This window comes from Pelobates fuscus, chromosome 2, assembly GCF_036172605.1.
Source record: "Pelobates fuscus isolate aPelFus1 chromosome 2, aPelFus1.pri, whole genome shotgun sequence".
In the NCBI taxonomy this organism is placed as follows: domain Eukaryota; kingdom Metazoa; phylum Chordata; class Amphibia; order Anura; family Pelobatidae; genus Pelobates; species Pelobates fuscus.
The window spans coordinates 160,125,709-160,147,525 of NC_086318.1; the positions used below are offsets into that span (position 1 = coordinate 160,125,709).

Sequence of the window (21,817 nt, forward strand, 5' to 3'; positions counted from 1 at the left end):
TGCCCTGAGGGTGCCTCCACCCTCAGGGACCCCCTCCCGCCGGGCTCTGGGGAGAGGAAAGGGGTTAAAACTTACCTTTCTCCAGCGCCGGACGGGGAGCTCTTCTTCTCCGATCCTCCTCCTCTCCTCCCATTCGGCCGAATGCGCACGCGCGGCAAGAGCTGCGCGCGTATTCAGCCGGTCTCATAGGAAAGCATTATCAATGATTTCTTATGGACGCTTGCGTGCTCTCACTGTGATTTTCACAGTGAGAATCACGCAAGCGCCTCTAGCGGCTGTCAATGAGACAGCCACTAGACTAGAGGCTTTGAGGGCTGGATTAACCCATTTATAAACATAGCAGTTTCTCTGAAACTGCTATGTTTATAAAAAGATGGGTTAACCCTAGCTGGACCTGGCACCCAGACCACTTCACTTCATTAAGCTGAAGTGGTCTGGGTGCCTAGAGTGGTCCTTTAAGTATCAATATAGTCAAACATATGTAATGAATATCAAGCACTGACTAAGACCACAGAAGGAGATCAAAAAAATAATAGTATACTACTGAGAAGAGGGTATACTACTATTATTTTGTTGACGTCTTCACCCTCTTCTCATGTTCTTTAACAGGTTTTATTTTTGGTATGTACTTTTTGGTTTACATTCTCATACCGGTATCATAAAATAGTTTTTCTGCAGTTGTGGTTATACCACCCAGTCTGTATATCTTAGATTTATTTTTTTGATCTCCTTCTGTGGTCTTAGTCAGTGCTTGCATATTCATTACAAATGTTTGACTATATTGATACTTTAATTTGACAGTGTTGATACCTGTTATATTTGTTCCTGTACAATAAAGTGTTTTGCATTTTAGTTGGTTGTGCTCCTCTTTTCATTATTATAGACGATTGTTAGTCAGAAAGATGAATGCGCAAGCTTAACAAATCTATTTTAAGTATTTGACCATTCCAGTTTCCTTGCTTTGAATTGTATTTTATTAATGCATAGCTTCTAAAATGATAAAACAAAACCATATATAGTCATGGTGACAAAAGTATTTATTTGTAACTCTTACCGATTGCTGTAGCGTCTCAAACATACATACCAAACATGTTTTATAGTGGGTCCCTTTTTCATTCCTTTAATTTACTGCATAAGAAATTATATAAACCACATACCCCCTTTTCTTGCTTCTTTTTTAGATTCTAGCAAATATGTGAAATAAAACTAGTTATTTGTCTCTAAATCACCCGAAAGTTAAGATCTCACTGGTTGTATTAAGGTACAAAAGGTTCTTTATGATCCCACTTGTGGTTGGGTAGAACAAGTCTGTAGTCATTCTTTTCGGTCTTAATAATTGGTCAGAAACTTGACTAGCAGCTTTCCAGATTGTTTCTATATGATCTTTGAACTCTGAACTGTTTTTCTGCTTTAGTCCTGCCAAAGCAGGCGTATGGGCCAATTCACTTCATTTTAAGAATGTGTATGAATTATAAGGAGGATGCTGTAGCCTTGTAATTGTAGTAATGCCGGAAAAATGTGAACAAATGTCAGTAGCAGCAGCTTTTTGTATATAAGTAATCAGTTTCAGGAATAATCCTCTTCCCATATATAACAGACAATGCTAAATCTGTAGGGTCTACAATGCTTGTACTTACCAATGTTTTCAAACATAAATTCCTAGGCTGCCTCTAAGACAGAAACATAAATTTGTGTGATACAGTAGGCGCTTATAGGTTTGTACAAACGGAAAAAAGATAATTAGTTTAAAACACTGTGTGGGTACTCTCCCAGAATCCACAATAAAACTTAATTATTCCAAAAAGGCAACTCTGTGTTTAGGTATTAAACCCTTATACACCAAAAATAAACTAGAGTAATGAGTGAAGCGCTTGTGAACATATATAGTGCGTGATATAATGACCCCACAGTTTGGAGAATTTCAAGTAGATATATGGGAAAAATAAAATGTGATATTGTAAAATATAATTTGAGAAATGAAGTGTTGATCGTCACTAACTTTTTAAAGAGCCTTTTTTCAGGCAGGCTATAAATATATATACATTTGTGCCTATATGGTGGCAGGCAAATCTTCTTTGTTGTGAGATGTAGGTTTCTCTGAATGATATGCAATATAACCCAAATGCAGAAAAGAAAAAAGCATGGGAAAAGTTTGGTGTAGTATGCATCTTATTTGTGCCATAGAATGAATAAGTAGTATAGTAGAGTCTAACATTATTCAAAGACGAATATGAAAATTAAATACTCCTCTCAGACTCCGTAGTATAATAGTGTAAACACAGTGCGGTTACAAAAGTCTGTGTTTGTCAGTATGATGTCTTCAATACCTCAATACAGCATCATGTGCCATATCTCAAACGGAATAAGCAAGCTTATCATTCATTACCTGTTTATGACACTTATTGCATGTAAATAAATGTAAACAGATTCTGATTTGAACATGTCTTGCATGCCCTCTGCTGGTTACTTTCATGTATTACAATATCTGTATCTTCTGATCACATTTTAAGATTAGCCCGTCTCTATACCAGTCTTTCAATCTTCTTTCCTGTATCTTTTCAAATGTATATGTTCATGTATACATTATATGTACATATACACACTAGGCAAAATTGCTTTTTGACTGGATTTACAAGAAACATTTTCCTTTCCATATCTGTAACTTTTTACCAATCAGCACCCAAAAAGGACTTTACTTTTTTATAATTTTCTATTAATGCAGTTTGAAATTTTTTTTTTTTTTTTTATAAAGCCTATACTATATTTTTTTATATAGCTTTCTCAGGACCTAACACGTTTAAAGCAACACTACGAGAGAAAAATGAAAGATTTGGTGGCAAACAAAGTGGGAGGAGTAGAGATCCAACAATTAAAACAAAAACATGAACTCAAGGTGACGTAGCTTAAATTTGATATTTACAGTAGTTCCTTTTTAAGAGCATGACACAGTAGCCCAGACAGATTGTTTTTAGAAGTCCTTTGTGGTTGAAAAATAACCTATTATTATATTGATTATCTTTTAGATGCAGAGGCTGGTAAAAGCTGCAAAAGAGGGGACAAAGGATGGACTGGAAAAAACAAAAGCTGCCGTGAAAAAGGGTCGATCCTACATAAGAACAAAATCCTTTGTACTGCACGGTACGTTATTCTGAAATGTTTCGATCACTGTAATTTAATAGGAATATATAAATGAACTAAAGACAAGCAGTCTGTCAATAACCAACGATTGTCTGTCAATAACCTTAATGCCTACTGGTACTTTTCATGCTTCAAAATTAAGCCACTGGCAGCTTTCTGTATCTGTAATTTCACCTTCAGGAAGCGCTGGGTGCCATGGTCATGGGCACTGCTGATTGGCTGAGAGCGATTAGCGAACACTCTCAGCCAGTCACTGACTCCCATTCACAAAACTGGCTTGGAAAGACATTTACTTTTTCCAAGCCAGTTTAGTAAGAGGGGAGTCACTGATTGGCTGAGAATATCAGTTGACCGCTCTCAGCCAATCAGAGGGACCCCTGCCCGGCGGCACTCCACACTTTCGCTAAGTAAAATTACAGAATCCGTATGGAGGTAGTGGAGACTTGCACTGAAGGCAACTTCAGGGATAAACTGTTCGATTATGGTTTAACCCATTTAGGTAAGTTTTCGCCAGGGGGGGTACTCCTAGCACCATAAGGCGTCATAACTGCATTTAGATTAAGTGGTTATGATGCCTATACTGTCACTTTAAAGTCACCAATGCTTCCAGTTTGATTATTTAAAAAAAATTCTTACCTTACTAAATAACTCTGCATGTGCCAATACTTTTTTTGTAGTTTCTAATTTATGCCCCAATGCCATTGGTGTTAGATTTAAAATAACAATTCTGCCCCTTGCTTGGAGGGTATTGTTTTAGGCTAACATGATCTAATGTGACCACGAGCAATGCTTTCCTTATAAGGACACTAATCATTTTGGGATGTTGTATTGGAAATTTGAAGTTGAGTTTGCTGTGGCAACTTGAGGTAACTACAAATTGTAATCATGTTTTCTCTAGCAAAATGTACAAATTAAATGGTTCCTACAACTTGTTGCTTTTTCCTGAGGCATATAAAATGTTGTCATTATCTATATTTACATTTTCTTTACTTCTCTTGTTTATTCCTTGCAGTCTTATGGAGATAATTAATTTGAAAGTATAAATAATTATTTTTCATACATTTATTCAGATGGATTTAAAATGGTATAAAATGACAACATTTGGTAGATGTAATATAAATAAAAAACAGCTCAAATATAAAGCATGCATTTTTTTAATACAATAGTGGTATACTATGGAATTCAGATTCCCAAAGTGGCAGCAGAATATGAAATTGATCTGCATGTGGCTGTAATATCCTATACAATAAATATATAACATTTAAAATGCAGGCTGGAGACTCAGCCAATGCTGAGGTTCTGTATCCTGTAACATAGCCTTGTTTCTCCCTTCCCCAATCCTTCCTTCAACGTGCTGTCCATCCGGCCCTTTAGATGCTGGTATAGTAGACCTCCTGTCTGTGTACCAGTCTCCAGGGGTGCGGAGGCATTGATATCAACCCATTCTATCTGTACTTGTCTCACAAAGACCTAGCAGAGCACTTGACTTCCATCGGCTTCAGAGCTGCAATGGATCACTGGAAGAGGTTATTGTAATTCTAAATAAAATCATTTTGTACTGGGAAACATGGCTAATCCTGTGCATACATATGTTTGAGGATAGTCAGCAGTTTCTTTGATACCAAGAGTTTGGGAGGTCAGGGGTTACTTTTTTATGCATATTCACATCCATACATTTGTGCATACTAAATATTTCAATTTGCTGTAATTAACTATTAATATAAATATATGTATTTTTTTTTTATCAATACCCAATGGGAATAATGCAATTTGTAAATTGCACAGAATACAGAATCCATGTATCTGCTTATAGTAAATATAAACGAAAAAACTAACAAGTATTAATAGCGCTAGAAACAGACCAAAGAAACTTATTAAAAAGAAGCTGCACCTCACGCAGTGTACAAGCCCAAATAAACACTTTCTAAAATGAAAAACAAAAAATAAGGTGCACAGTGCACCTTATTTTTTGTTTTTCATTCTAGTAAATATAGTTAATTTTTAATGAATTTTTTGGGGGTTCTGAGTTTTTTTATTTTTTTTATATATATATATATATATATATTCTACTGTGTTTAACACCAATATAGAAGTATGATATTTGATTTTATTTTGTGCTTTTTATGTACATTCATATAGTTCAGTACTTTTGTGTATTATGCTTTACTGTTCTGGTTTCATATCATTTATCTTAATGGTCTGTTTAGATCGGAAATCAGCCTGTCTGGAGGATGAAGAACTGAATTTGTTTATAGATGTGGACTGCATGCACACAGAAGCAATTATGACTCCAATGCCAGAAGGATTAACACAGCAACAGGTGCTTTGAGATTTATTTCTATTTATTATTTTACTAACCTGTCAATCCAGACTGGATCCCCCACCCCATTCATGCATTGTGGATATATATATATATATATATATGCCTAAGCTTTATCTTCTGTATAGACGAGGGCTGTATTAGCCAATCATGTATGTCCCACTGTTTAAGTGGGAACTCAATGCAAATCCCATAGACACCTACCCATCACAGGCTTAGAAGTGTGTTAGGCCAGAGGCAAGATGTAAACCTTTTTTATTTTCTCTTTCAATTATTGGTTGAGCAATTAAAGGCTGGTTGGACATTTTGTGTTGGGGAATAGGATACTTTGCCAAAAAAACAAACAAAACACTATTCATTTATTTATTTATTTATTTGACAATCTTTATTTTGTGTAGTTTTTTTTTTGCATTTACCAGCGTTTTTAGTACATCCGCCTACGACTATGGCACATAGACATAGGGTTCTTTATAACAGTCAAACAAGTTGTACATATATCACTGACAATCGTAAGTTCTCATTCAATTCTTGGAAGGTGACAAGCCTAGAATTAGTGCATATATTGTTCAATTGATTGCTTTAGTGTACATAAGCATGTCTTAAAAATACTATTCTTGGGATGAGAGAATCCCTGTGATAGGTAGTGCAGAAAACATGTAATTTGGCCTAATTAAATTGTGATTGCAAGAGCTTTGCTATACATTTGTCTGTGGTGGTGTTCTTTTATTTTAAAATTATGCCCTGTTTGTAATGAAACTATGGTAAGTTAATGGGTTATATTTTGCCTCCACATTATGTAATAATAATGGGTTATAATGAACCTTTGGTACATCAAAGACATATAAAGGGTCTATAAAAAGAAAAAAAAAATATTTTTGGTTCTTCATTGATTTTGGTTCCTCTTATTTAAGTGGACAGTCTAGCAAAAGTCAAATAATTAATTTCAAAGATATGTGTATATATGTTTTAAAGTGTCTGGAGCCTGGACAAATATACACACCTTTTTGAAGCTCTTGGTTTTCCCGCTTCCTACAGTTAGTTCCACTACTATACATGTTTTTCTTTTGTCCTGAAAGAAAATAAAAGCAGAACAACAATCTTTGAAAAAGTGTACTGAGCAGGAGGGGGATAGGAATGCATTGCCCTTTAAATAGGAAACATAAAATAGAAACTACAAACTGATGGATATCAAATAGGCCTTTCTATGGTAAATAATGCAATAAATCTGGGAATTAAAAAGGCAGCATTAATGTTTGTCTTCATATGAAGACATCATACTTTGTATGAAATGAGTGCCTGTGTGCATTGATTGTGCCTGTGTGGGTTATATGGTATGGGCAAAGTTGTGGCAATGTGACACATATATTATTATTTACAATTCATAACAATTTATTTGAGATAGCTCAGTGGGCTTAGGCATCATCAGTAGAATCTGTTTCACCCTTGACTTAGCCCTTTATCCTTCTGAGGTAGATAAAATGAGTACCATTAAATTGGGTTATAGTAACATCCCCAGGACATACTAGTAGTGTAAGGCAATGCTCTTACAACAAATTAATTAAATGCTGTTTACTTCGTTTAGCACTAACCCAATGTAATTTGTTTCTCACATTTCAATTAATGAAGACTTATAGATATTGGGGTGCTGTGGCTTAGTGGTGGGATTAGCACTATGTGGCCATATGGTGTAACTGAATCCCCATATTTATTTGCTGAGATAGGTGATTTATTTTAAGTAGCCTTATAAAATTGAAAACTGTATTTTTGTGTGTGCACTGTTCTTTAATCTGTATTCAATACACACTCACATGCACACACAGCGACCCCCTACACACTTACTAACACTCACAGAGTGACCCATGCAAACTTATTGACACACACTCACTGACATATACAGTACACTCTCATTAAGCTGTCAGTTACCAGATTCTGCCTGGATTTCTCAATGTGTTGATGGGGATGCCTCCCCATCCTGCCCTCTATGTTCCAGACTGTTTGCCGCCGGGGTATGATGTCATTAGAAATCCCGTCAGCATTTAGCTTTCCATTGCATCATTACTGTTACAGCGAGTAGCAACTTGCTGCCATCCCTTCTCACTTCTCACCACCACTCTTCCAGGCTGGACAAGATGATGAAAAAAATAAAATAAACCTCTGGAAGTGGCGGCTCAAATGAAAGCTCCCTCAAAACAGAGAGAGAGAGTACAGGCAATGGTAAGGGAGATCTTCTTCTGATCTCCCTGTTGCTTGTGTAGAGGACGCATTAGGCTGTGCCTGGTACTCCCCAATCGTACTCTTATGCATCTTTGGAGTTTATAACATTGAATAAAGAAAATTAGAAAATCACCCATTACTTGGGTTAACTTTTTTCTCAAAATGCACATTTTTCTTTCAAATTTATATTAAAGTTTTAGGTAATGACATCATAATCCAGTTCAGACAAGGCATAGTCAGGGCATCATTGCCAATGAGAACCAATTATTTGAATAATTGTTTAGGTTCTTCTCTTCTCTTTATGCTTTCTCTATGTGGACTGCCAGGTGCAAAAGACAAAACCTTTAATAATAATTGCACCCATCTGCAGGACTTTAAACTGTTTAAAAAGAAACCCAAACATTAAAATATATTAAAGTATATAATAAAAACAGTAGCGCATTTCGCCTTCTCAAAAAGTTTTTTTCAAAGTGTATGTAACCTGGTTGTAACAAGGAGTTGTGGGGGTAACCAAAATACATATGGAGAGGGTTACAAAAGATGAAAAGGCTACATTTTACTACAGAAAAGGAAATATATATAAAATTGAAATACACTTTACAAAAATTTAAAGGGACACTATAGTAACTTGAACAACTTCAGCTTAATGGGGTTGTTCAGGTGAGAACAATAGCTCCCTGTAGCCTTTCTTATGTAAACCCTGTATTTTCATAGAAAATACAATGTTTACCTTGTAAGCTAGGAACGCCTCCAGTGGCAGTCACTCAGATGGCCACCAGAGGGACTTCCGAGTTCAGTGCTGCCTCATTCGCATTCATCACGTTTGATGTCTTCACGCTTGGTTGAAAACATCAAACGTGCTATCAGGACACAGTAGGCACTTTGAACGCACATCCTGATTCCTGTAGTAACCCCAGAGGCTGTCAGCAATCAGAGGTGACAGTGTGGGTAGATAAGATCTCCTGCACACAGAGCGGCTCTCTTGTGAGTGAGGGTGAGAAAGTGAGTGTGGGTGGGAGTGTGTGTAAGAAATAGATGGATAGAATTAGATGGATAGAGTGTGTGTGTGTGTATGTTTAACAATATTTATTTTCAGTGTGTGTGTGTGTGTACAAACACTATATATATAGAGACCTCTCTATATATAGTGTTTGTATACTATATACATTAGGCTGGAGGGTTGCGGTAGGAGGGGGGCGGGCATAGACGGCGAGCTGAGCTGTCAGTCAGCTGAGCTCATGAACGTGCATTCCGCGCTCATGCGCGGTAGACTGCTGTGTTCCTTCCTAGTGCGGCAATTAAAGCATGCATGCACACCAGATTGCTATGACGCTTCTTTAAGAGAAGCGTCTGATTTAGTCCTGCTACTTCATCATTTTGACAGAATAGGGGGTACGGCCTGCCGAAGAGCTCAGCGCTGGAACAGAGGTAAGTTTGAGCTATAATAAGGACTCAAAACTATTTTTTATTAAGGGGTAGTTAATATAAACGCAAGAAAGAAGGCTAGGGGACCTGTCTTTCTTGCTTTTATATGTTGACTATAGTGCTCCTTTAAGAATAATATGAGTTCCTGGAGACTTGATAAGCAACCATTACTGTGCACTGTCTTCATTGGGATAGTCTAATTGTGTTCTAACATCCCAAACAATATCAAGATCTGTTACTCTACCTACATCTCTCCCAAACAATGTATCTATGTCCACCAGCATATGTTTATATTTGACAAAAATTACAGCGTGATGACTTGATAAAAGCCAACGAAGGCTGAAACGTCCTTTTTAAAAAAAAAAAAAAAAAAAAAAAAAATTTAAAAATGTTTTGCGTTTTATTTTTTTTTTACAATTTTTTTTTTTTTTTTTTACAATTTTTTTTTTATAATTCTTTATTTTAGTCAGGCATAGTAATACATGAAAAAATACTTGCCCAGCCACAACAGCTGTTGAAAGTACAAAATAAAACATGAGACGGCATTTGCATGGCTTCAATAAAACTGCACAATTAAAACATTTTTTTTTAAAATAAAGTAACTTCAGGCTAAGCGGATATGTCTAGAGAGGGTGTTATATACTATATTCAGTAAACTAAAAAGAATATATAACCATGATGGGTGACTAAATAACAAAGTAATACAGGGGGGACCTGTAGAGACCCCAGCAGTCCCCCTGCGGCCCTCCAGGGCCATGTGATCACCATGATCACCATGATCACTTGGCCGCAATAGGAATCTATGGAGCTGCCAGCAGGGGGACTGTCTGAGCTGCCAGCAGTTCCCAGGTTGCTAAAAGTAAAAAAAATAAAAAAATAAAATGTTATACATATATTATATATGTATAATCTATTATAAAATAATGAAAGCATTTTATAGTATATTATCCATATATAATGCATATATATGATTTCATTATAATTGTACTTTGAGATATTTACACACATATCTCAAACTACACTTGTAATTATTTCATTATTTTGTAATATATTGTACAGACAGTCTAGAGAATTTAATTGGCAAGCCCTATATTGAACCCTGAAACTTTACAAAACACCATAAAACCTTGGGGTGTATTGTTATACTCGGGAGACTTCGCTGACCACAAATATGAGTGTTTAAAACCGTAAAATGTATCACAACGATGAAATCGCCAGTAAAAAAGCAGTTTTTGTGTAAAAAAAAAGGCAAAAAACAAATATGAAAGCTAACTTTGGCAAGCGTTTGTGGCTAAGTGGCTACTACAAAAGACTGGATATACCCAATTTTGAATACCCTGGGTTGTCTACCTTTTCAAATTGTATGTTATGGTGGGGTTAATTTTCATTTCTGGGCTGCCATACCGTCTCAAAGGCAAAATAGCCAATCTGGCAAATAGCAATTTACAAAAACAGAAATTGGCAAATCTTATGTTTGTCCCTGTAACTTTCCAAATCACCATAAAACCTGTACTTGAGGGGTACTGTTGTACTCGTGAGACATTACTCTACACAAATATGAGTGTTTTAGAGCAGTAAAATGTATTCTACCATATTATATATTATATCATCGGTGAAATGGCAGTTTGTGTGAAACACGCAAAAAAGCAAATATAAACTTTTGTTTTAGCCTTGGTTTGTGACTATGGCTACTAAAAAAGACTGGACATTCCCCATTAAATACCGTTGTTTGTCTACTTTTACAAATGGAATGCCATGATGGAGTTAATTTTCATTCCTGGGCTGCCATACGTTCTCAAAGGCAACATAGGCCCAGCAAACCAATCTGCCAAATTTCAATGTGCAAACATGGAAAGGGGGAAATCCCTACATTTAACCCCTGTAAGTTTGCAAAAGCCCATAAAACATGTACATTGGGGGCACTGTTATACTCAGTAGATGTTGCTGAACATATATTGGGGTGTTCTCTGTCAGTAACATATAGCAGGAACTGAGAATCCATGCCCAAAGTACAATGTGAAATAAAAATAACACAAAAATATGACTACCCAAAAGTTTGACAAAGACTGGTGGTAGAATGAGTGAATGGAAAGTGTTAAAATACCATCATTTGAAATACCCTAGGGTGTCTTCGTTTTAAAAATATATGGTTTAATGGGGAAAAATTACATTGGCTGGCTTCAAAAATGTCCCAAATAGGACATGGTGCATGATGACCATCTGTGAAAAATACAAGTTGGAAAACTGGAAAGCGCTCCCTCCAAGTAAGGTCTTTTAGCCCCCAAAGAACCAGATACACCTACACATGGGTAGTATCTTTGTACTCAGGAGATGTTGCTGAACACATATTGGGGTGTTTTTTGGCAGTAACCCTTAGAGTTCTCTGTACATATATTTTTTAATTGCTATTTGTGTCAAAAAGCTATTTGTGCATGTTTTTGTTTGTTTTTTAATTTGGGATATATTGGTGGTGAAAGCGTTGCATGAAAAGAGTCAAAATACCCCAAGTTTAATACCTTAGGTTGTCTAAACATTATATACATATGAAGGGTTATTCTGGGATTCTTGACAGATATCAGTGTCACAATGTTAATTGTCGTTAAGTTTGGGGGGAAAAATGGTTTGAAAAACTTGTACTTATTGTACTATAACTTTCCAAAAAAAGCTAAAAACATGTTAACATTGGGTATTTCTAAACTCAGGACAAAATTTAGAAACTATTTAGCATGGGTGTTTTTTGACGGTTGTGGATACATAAGTGTGTTTTTTTGAATTCATCTTATTTTTTATTTTTTTAAATTCTTTATTTTTATTGTGCATATATGAACAGCATGCGTGCAGAGCCACAACAGCAACTGCAAGCGTTGTCATAGCATTTCCGAGTGCGGCAGTTTGAACAGCACTTTTTTATATAACATGGAGATTACAGGTTTTAAGACAGCAATATTTTATAGTAAACATGCTAGACTCGATATTATGCATATGCTCAGGCAAGTTATGCTTAAAGTTACGGTAAGGTGTGTAGCATTGCATTTGAGAAGAAGATTTTTATGTTTGAGTCAATGATAGTTCGGTGTTAAATGTAAATTTAAACCAACCGTATTTCTGCAATTTTTAACATGCTTGGGCTGCCCCATTAGTTGTTCTAGCTGATAACACAATGCATGAACTGTTAAAATAAACTCAGGTAAGAATTAAGCACAAAAACTCTGCGCAAAATAAAAGAATAACAGGTTAAGGACTATTACTGTGCTGTGCATTAAGCTAGTGTGCAGCGAATATTTCTTGTATTAGGGGGCATGGTGAGGAAGTCCAGCTGTGGTGAAATATGCCTGGCAGACTCCGGGTCTCTGCCTCTGTTCACCCGATCCCCTCTGGGTGCCAGCTACAGTGCCCCAGTACCCTTGTCACATGGAGTGTTGGAGGCATGAAGATGAGTAGGTGCCAGGCGTCCAGCAGGTGTTGGCGGAGGTTTACGTTGTCGGGGGGTCGGTGCTGCCCTGCTGGGGAAGGTGCTTCCATTCTGGTTCGGAGTTAGGGTGGTGAGTTAGGGTGAGGGTGGATGTTAGGCGTGGGGCAGACTTTTTGTTTCTGCCTGTGCCGACGGTCCCGACGTCTGCACCTCTTTAAGGAGCCTCCAGCGGTTGTCATTCTGCTACCGCCCTGAAGGCATGAAATTGCCGGGGGTGTAGGTGCAGTAATAGCCTGTTTGACTGGAACCGTGTTCAGCTTCCTCGACGATATCTTGGCCCAGAAGGCAGCGAAAATCTCGTCAAGCTTTGTAAGTGAGTTAGTCTCTGGGTCCCCACAGGCCCCCATGCTTGCCGGCTGGCGCGTGGCATCCGCCATTTTGGGGTTGGTGATTCTTGGCTCGAGCAGGCCTTGGGACGTGTGTCTCTGCTGTAACTGTACAGTTGGTGCCGGGATATCCCTTACCGGCGGGGGGGTTGGTGGATGGTCTTCTGTCGCTTCGAGATCTGCTTCTAGGGGGCTCCAGGCTGGGTGATCGGCCGCCTCACCCGCGCCCTCGCCTCTTCCCAGGCCGCAAATCGGGTCGATTAGTGCTGCAGTAGGCCCCAGTGATGTAGCCCGCGTTTCCCGTGTCTCAGCCGTTCTTAAAACGTCGCATTATGATCTCCTTTGCTTCCCTGACATGGGTGATGCAATTACAGGGGATTAAATAGCTTGGAAGTCGGGTTAATTTCATGTAAAGTGAGTATTCAGACGGGAGCTCATGCTGCATGCGTCTGTTCAGCTCCCCAGCAGGCCCCGCCCCCTAATTCATCTTATTTTATAAAAAAATGTATAGTAAATTATATGATATGATGAAAATAATTGTATCTTTAGAAAGACCATTTAATGGCGAGAAAAACTGTATATAATATGTGTGGGCACAGTAAATGAGTAAAAGAAAAATATAGCTAAACACAATCACAGCAGAAATGTAAAAACAGCCCTGGTCCTTACTGGTAAGAAAATTAAAACACGGTCTGGTCACTCATTAAACAATCTGCACCCTAAAAGGATTTGTTTAAGTGCCTGGATTCTCTGCTTAATATTTGAATCATATTAGAAAATGTCCATATTAAATCTGATCAATATTTATTACTACCAATTAAATAATGTCTGAATGGCAAAACTAAAAGCATGAGGAAAAATGTTGCACAACATCCTGTGTTAAAAAAAAAAAAAGTAAGTTCTTAATATTTTGCAAAGTGCTGTATTTTTAAATAGAAAGAGAAAGCAAAATGTATACAATTTTATGTTTCTCAGTGTCCAATTAGATATTTTGCTGTGTTTTAATTAATATTCAAGCATTTAGATTTCCAAGAATGATAGATGATGTTATTTTAAGAATGTTAGAAAATTCTAGAACTCAAAGATGATGTTTTATACTGACATTTCTGCAGCCAGTTATATTGGTCCTTAGGTGCTGATTTTTGCATTTCAACAATTTATGGATTTACCGTACTTTAATCGTTAAACAAAATGACAAATAAACAAATTGAAGGAGGCAAACGCAGAAAGTATTTTGTTTGGAAACATAAGGTATGCTGTTGAATTTTTCAACATATGAACATTTTTTTTTTTTTTAAATGTGTTATTTAACAACACTAAAGTAGAACATTTCCATGGTAACTCCAGGCAGCCCTCTTATCACTGAAGCAATCATTTCATGCTCAATTTCAAACATCAGCAAATATGGCAACATAACGATAATGTCTATAATGCATTATAATCAACTTTACTTTCCATAATACGGTATTGTTATTATATAAGCCACTTCAGCCCACACAGATCAAGCTGCAGTTCCGCTCTCCTGTGCTAATCGTATCTAAATCCTATCATTTTGTTGTATTCACTGTGCTTTCAGTAAGCACTGTTGAGCAAGTGTAAATTACATAAAACTAACTCCTTGAGGGCCAATGACTTACCAGATGTATCATGAGATGAAGGGATTTGGTTAAAGGGACACTGTAGGCACCGTCTCTGCTTCATCTCATTAAATGGATTATTCAATTATGGCGCCAGGGTTTTCCCAGAAATTATAAACCATTTTTAATGTTTTTATGTTTAAATAATAAATGAGAATCCCTAGAAGCCCATCCTCTCTGTGCTGCTTTGGCTAACGAGGAAAAATTGGACTGAAAAGCAAAGGGCAGCTGTGATTGGTTGAGAGTGTCAGCTGACTGCGTTTAACCTATCAGAGCTCCAACTGACCGCATAAAGAGTATGACTACTAGGAATTAGCATTGAGAAAGGGCTCTCACCCGAAACGTTTGCGGTCTGTATTTTGTCATCCAATACACTGTGGTAGCACCTGGGTGTGCACAATTATACTGGATGTGCAGGACTCTCTTTCCTTCATTGTTTTCCAAATTACACTGCTGGGACTACAGTGTGGAGCTGCTGCAGCACAGGTTTAACCTTTTTTTTGTCAGACTGTGATTGTGTAGGCATATGGTTTGCCTCTAACTCAAGCTTTGCATAGTGACTACAAGGAAGTGTGTAATCTCTGCCTTAGCCACACCTCCAGAAAAAGGCTGTACTGTGGGTGGCCAGGGCCTCTTATTTAGGGTAAAACTACTGTAAAGCGGTTTAACTCTGAATGGAGGAAAAGTGCCAAGGTACTCCAGGTGCTCTAAACAATTCAAAGAGATGAAATGGCTATAGTGACTACAGTGTCCCTTTAACCCCTGGTCAATGAGAGGCTATTTTCGGGAATCTGTGTGTTACTGTGATAAAGTTGATTACAGTAAGGAAAAGTGGTTCTCTGTTTTTTTTTTTTGTTTGTTTTTTTATTATCTCTACCATCTTATCTCCCTTAATCCTTCATTTTCATTGGGTCCAATGTAGTTTGCCCCAACCCTTATCCTCCATTTTTCTCTCTCAAAATTGTTAACATCACACAAAAAAATGCAACTTGAGACACTGCATAATTTATTAATGGAATGGTCATTTCTGGACATACTCCAAAAATGAATCATTAACTATTGAAGTATATTACTAAACAGAAGCCTCAAATGTACAACAAGGTTGCATGGGTAATGTTTTAGGGCATAATCCTATCTAGAACATTATTATTATTATTATTATTATTATTATTATTGGTATTTATATAGCTCCAACTACTTCCGCAATGCTTTACAATATTATGAAAGGAGGGAAATTTACAATACATGAAACAATTACACAGTGACACAGGAACAATAGGTAGGTGAGGACCCTACTCAAATGAGCTTACAGTCTAGATGAGGTGGGGTACAAATACACAACAGGGCAGCAAGGGTGACCGCCACCAAACAAGGTGGAAAAGTAGAACATAAATAATAACTAATGAAGACAAGCACCACAAGAGAGCAAGACTGCAAAGGTAGTACCACTAGTGAAAAATCACTTTATCTTGATATATATATATATATATATATATATATATATATATATATATATATATATATTGTATGTGTGTGTGTTTATTTTTTTACATTGTGTACATTACAGGATATCAGAAATCCTAGATAAAGGGAAAATAAAAGGGGAGGTCTTAAAATATACCTCAGTCTCCAGGTACCCTGGATCCTAATCCTTATGCAAATAAACACCAATACCTCAGTCCCTGGGACCTACTTAACCATAGAGTTCAAATCCTAATAAGCAGATACAGATACCTCAGTCTCCCTGGGACCTACCTAACCATAGGGTTAATTTCCTAGAAGATCTAGAATAAATGCCCCCATCTGCAGGCATGTTTTTGGGACCTACCAATACCAGTGTGTTATGGTTGGGAGCAGAGAGACAGTATAGTGTTAGGAATACAGCTTTGTATGACTAATAATATAGTGTTCCTTTAATGGAATAATGGGGTGACTATATATAACTAGGGACAGGGTCATTTTATGGTTAGGAACACAGGTTTGTATTCCTAATGCTGTAGTTTTACTTTGACCGTAAAGCTAAAAAGATATAATTATATCATTTGTACATTTTCTTTATAGGTGGTAAGACGGTACATTCTTGGGTCGATTGTGGATAGCGAAAAAAACTATATGGAGTCATTGAAGAGAATTTTAGAGGTAATCTAAAGATTCATAAATGTAGATTAAAATATTTGCAAGAGATTTAATCTTCATGAGCTGGTGGTTGTGAGAGAACTTGGGTTCATGCTTCCTTTGGAAAATGACAGGTCAAAAATTTAGTTTGATTTTTTTTTTATTGTATTAAACCCAATTTAGGGCATCAATAGAGCACAACTTTAGAAGCCTTTGGTTATAGCTAATATACAAATGCAATTTCATCACCCATAAAAAGAAAAAAAAAAAAAAAACTATACAGTTTCAATTGTAGATTAGTTTATGGATGGCTCAACTTAAAATACATCACTAAAGATGTAGCTCTCTAATATATACATAGTTGCAGTGAAATTCCTGTTGCATTTGCTAGATTTGTCCAACATGTAAAGAACAAAATTTGAGTAGTTTAGCACGTGTAATTTTACAAGCCCATTGAACATGCAAAATCTGTTTGAGCTGCTGCAAACCATCACCTAATTGTCTTTTCTCATTACTGTTCACCAAGTAAGACCTGGCAATACATAAACTAAAGTTTGATTGTTGAGCTAGCCTAGATTCTCAGAGATATAACCCGACCTGTTGTGCTCACAGTTAGAGTGTGGAAAGGGATACTCGAAGCACCAAAACAATTTTAGCTTTATGAAGCATTGGTGTATAGACCATGTCCCTGCAGTCTCACTGCTCAATTTTCTGCCTTTTTAGGAGTTATTTATTTTATTTTTATTATTGGCATTTATATAGCGCCAACACATTCCGTAGCGCTTTACAATATATTAAATCACTTTTGGTTTTGTTTATGCAGATCTCGCCATACCTCCTTAGGATGTGACTTAAAATGTCTCCATGAAAAAAATGGTTTCTTTTTTAATCAGATATTACAGCATAGTCGGTTTGATTTTTATGTTCTTCCTTCCTTCTAAGTTAATTGAACTTTAATCACACAAAGTAGGCTATTGAAGACTCTAACTGGTTGTTAGCAGAACAAGGGATAAAACATTCTAAATTAAACCAACTGTAAAATAGGGGAGCTTGATATTTTAGACTTTTTTTTTCAGGAAGTGTGTAGAGAGAGGCAGGGGGAGTCTCAGCCAGGGAAGCTGTGGCTTGGGCTGCATAAGCAAAGTTAATTAAATCCTAAATGCCAGAGAATTGAGCAGCAAGACTGCAAGGGTATGATCTTGTTTTTGTGCTTGGGCTTAAACGTGTTCCATGTTTTAAATTATTACATAGATAAAAACTGTCAGGTTTAGCTGGTTGTATAATGAGAACATTTTTTTTTTTATTCTAAGTTAGCATGTTGGCTGCCATTTTATGAAGTGTTTGTTAAATATTGCTATTAATGTTTCTCTCTGAGGCCATGTTGTGTAAGTAGTCCAGTGCAAACCTGTTGAGAGCTATCAGCTATCTTTATTTCTATCACCATACTTCTTATCAGGGAGTTATCATTTAAAGACACAGTATATCACATTAGTTATGTGAGTGATTTATTGGCTCTAATTTGCATAGTTTATAAGCAATTTTTTCAATGGAGAAAGTGTTTAAGAAATTTTTAAATATCGGTCAAAAGCTGTTGTTTTTGAAATTTGTTATTGTAATATTGATATTTAAGTTGGTAAACTTAACTATTATTCACCTTATTTTCTAATTTGTTTTATATAAGTTGGTGGTGTTTATCACACAATTCATGATCTGTCAATAAAAGTACTCATTGCAAACTGAAGGGTGTGATTGTTATAAAGATTTAAGTTTAAAATAACCCTTTAAAAAGCAATAACTTTGGAATTTGAAACATATGTTTTGTTTTTGTTTATATTAATGCAGCAATACGAGAAACCTTTGTGTGAAATGGAAACAAAGTTACTGAGTGAAAGAAAGTTGAAAATAGTCTTTTATCGAATTAAGGAAATCCTCCAGTGTCACTCTTTGTTCCAGATTGCTCTGGCTAGCCGTGTGTCAGAATGGGACTCTGTAGAAATGATTGGAGATGTATTTGTAGCATCAGTAAGTAAAATGATAATTGCCTGTGTGCCTCACAGCATATTTGATGTTGTTATAGTACATTTATTGAAAGGTAAACTGGATGTAACCCTTTTTTTGCTTAATCAATTATTTGCCTCAGTATACCCTATTAGGCACTATTAACCAGATGCCTCCTTTTTCTAAGTAAAAACACCCTATGAATAAATTAAAACTTACCAGAAATCCAAACCTGGACAAGATCCTCCTCACTAGTTTCACTCCCTATCTAATCTCACGCTGTTCTAAAATCCAGAAACTTTCAAAGTTTATTTGATATGAACCTTCCTACATAACCTTCATATGTTGAAAACATTCTTTACACGTTTCAGTGAAGTTTGGTTGCAATCTGTTCTTGGAACTGATAAGTAGATTGTCAGATACAGTGCTATTAAGATGATGGTATTTCAGAATTCACTACACGATACTGTGAGCCTCTAAGAGCTGAATACTCAGTGCAGCTGTATACATGTTGTTTTTTGTAATGTTTCACTTTGTGTCCATTTATGTTGCCATAGTATAGAAAATATGGCAGTAACACAGCTGTAGGCTGCCAGTCATGAGATACCTAATGAACATCAGTGAGGAATCAAGCGTAGGAATCTGATGTTTGCAGGTCTCTACATACATTTGTGATAAAAAAATAAAAATAAATTATGTCTTAAACCATATTTCATTTTCATAAAATTACCTTTGAATCTGTTGACTTGTAACTCTTGAGATTGATTAAATAATTAAGCAGTGAGTGTGTTTAATTGAATAATATATGACTCATCAGAAGGCTAACATTTCCAAATATACCTAGGTGAGCCCATTCATCCTAGTGTTGACTGCTAGATGAAACAAACTGTATAACACAAATTCCACCTTTTTAAAGCTCAGAATATGTAATATTAATTTTGCGTCATAAAGATTAATAAGAGAGCAGTTTACTCTCTGGTCATCCACTGAAATATGCGTTGACGTATGATTACTTAGACATAGCCAAGTTCCATGAGAAGATATTATATTGACATATAAAAGAATAGTAAAGTTTCAAAATCTGAAAACCGTAATAATCAAGGTCGCCTATGACGGCAGCACAAACAAGCCACGTTTAACACTGCTGACTCACAGTAGTGTTGAATAATACTAATAATCTTTAATGCCATTCAAATTATCAGGGTTTACATTTTGCTCAGAAATGCAAAAAATAATTGTTTGATTACATGTTAATTCTTTACATTTTAATATGTATAACACAAATTAAATGGCTATTTAAAAAAATAGTGTACTTTTAAAATTGCTTTTAAATAGCTTAAATTATAGTCAAATTGATCAATTGTCCATTATTAATCTGTCAAATGCTAACTCATAGCTTCGGTTGTCTTAAAGGTACTGGTGTTTTGTCAAGGATGTGGTTTCTAAAGTTCTCATTTGGAAAAAAAATATTTTCATGGTTATTACTTATAGGGAGACTGTAGTCACCAGAACAACTACAGCTTAATATAGTCGTTCTGGTATCTACTGCCTGTCACCGCAGACTTTTTAATTTGAGATGTTCAGCATGGAGGCGCTGAACGGATGCATTGATTCAAATAATCTTCAAATAATCTTTGAGGAAATGCTGATTGGCGCAGTGCAGAGGTTTGCCACACATGCGGAATGGAATGTAATATTTTTAGATAAACTTGTAAAATTATTAAAATTAATTTAATTGGCCCCAACAGAACCCTTTTTAATGTATGCATGTAAGGTAAATGCAGCCTTCTTGGAAAGATAGTGTGTGTGTGTGTGTGTGTATATATATATATATATATATATATATATATATATATATATATACACATATATATACACATATATTCTCTTATTTTATTAAAATTTTAAATATACTGTTCCAATATACATGCGTATACATACATATTACAGAGAAGTCATGTAAATTACTGTTCTGCCTATATTTTGTAATTTAAAACAGCACTGTCCCCTCATGCCCCCTTGCAAAATTAGGTATTTCATAAAGATGTAAATTCCAACCCAGTGAAAAGATATACGGAGACAAAATAGGGACAACTTCATCCCAGTATTTTTTCTATGCTAGACACATCTAGACACTGGCCAGAGCTACCGCCGTCTAGAAGTGTCAATCTCCCAGCTGTCACAAGTCTTGCGGGATTCTCCATAGACCTCAATCCTGTACTCTCATGCATGCGCGCAAGTGCAGCAGTGACGTTGGCTCCTGGGGCTGAATTCAGAGCCAGGAGCTGAAGAGGACCATCCGGACGAAAATGGCCGCACTCGTGAGGGACAGGTTCAGGGGAAAAAAAATCTGACCTTAACCTGTCCCCTGCCCCGTTAGGGGTCTTTGAAAATTAGTCCCCATATGATTACAGTGCCGGTTTAATAATAACACCCTGGTTCCTCTGCTTGTTCTAGGCTACAAAAATGAGAGACAGATATGCATGCCAAACCACAAGCAGGTGGTCCAGTAGCTAGTGCCTTAAAAGCTTGGCAAGCTCAAATATTCCAGTTAAATAGCATTACAGCATTACATTTTAGAATATAATTTGTGGTTGAATGGACGTTTTCAAAATGAGAGTATCATTTAAATCATACTTAATCTTCATTGTGGCTAAAACATGAAAGTACTACAACAATTATTAATCAACATTAAATATTGACCAGCCCATTTTTTCTTGCTATCAAAAATGCCACATGATATTAGAAAGTAATTTGCTGTATATAGAGAGTAGCTCTATGTTAGATGCACTGTATATCTATCTAGTTACAGTGCATTGCAAAAAAATGTCACACCCCTAGCCAGTTCAGTCATATCCCTGAATTACAAATGGCGTGCTGAAAGTATGGTCCAATCACTGATATTTTGTTTTATTTCTCAAGAAAAATGTTTTTATATGATATTCCTCTGATTATTGATTTTAGTTGAAATCGGATACAGAAAGACATTTTGGTACTCCTTAGAGGTTTGTTCATTAGGGATGCACCAGAAATGAAAATTCTGGTCCGAAAACCGAAAATTCACGATGCCTCTGGCCGAAAACCGAAACTTAAAATGAGTGTTTTCTCCAAATGATTTTAACATAGTTTTTTCTAGAATTTTATTAATATTAGACTTTTTAATGAACTAAAC

General features: G+C 36.3%; 1 protein-coding gene across 3 annotated transcripts in view; it reads left to right on the forward strand.

The window, feature by feature from the left end:
- ARHGEF10 (Rho guanine nucleotide exchange factor 10) overlaps positions 1-21,817 on the forward strand; it is a 174,823-nt gene that overhangs the window by 51,740 nt on the left and 101,266 nt on the right. For 2 of the 3 annotated variants that reach the window (XM_063442906.1, XM_063442907.1), the window contains exons 9-13: positions 2,777-2,893; positions 3,024-3,138; positions 5,346-5,458; positions 16,594-16,671; positions 18,490-18,669. In XM_063442906.1, the coding sequence (XP_063298976.1) occupies positions 2,777-2,893; positions 3,024-3,138; positions 5,346-5,458; positions 16,594-16,671; positions 18,490-18,669 (603 nt within the window). The remainder of the gene's footprint in view (positions 1-2,776; positions 2,894-3,023; positions 3,139-5,345; positions 5,459-16,593; positions 16,672-18,489; positions 18,670-21,817) is intronic. The other variant, XM_063442909.1, reaches the window with a different exon arrangement.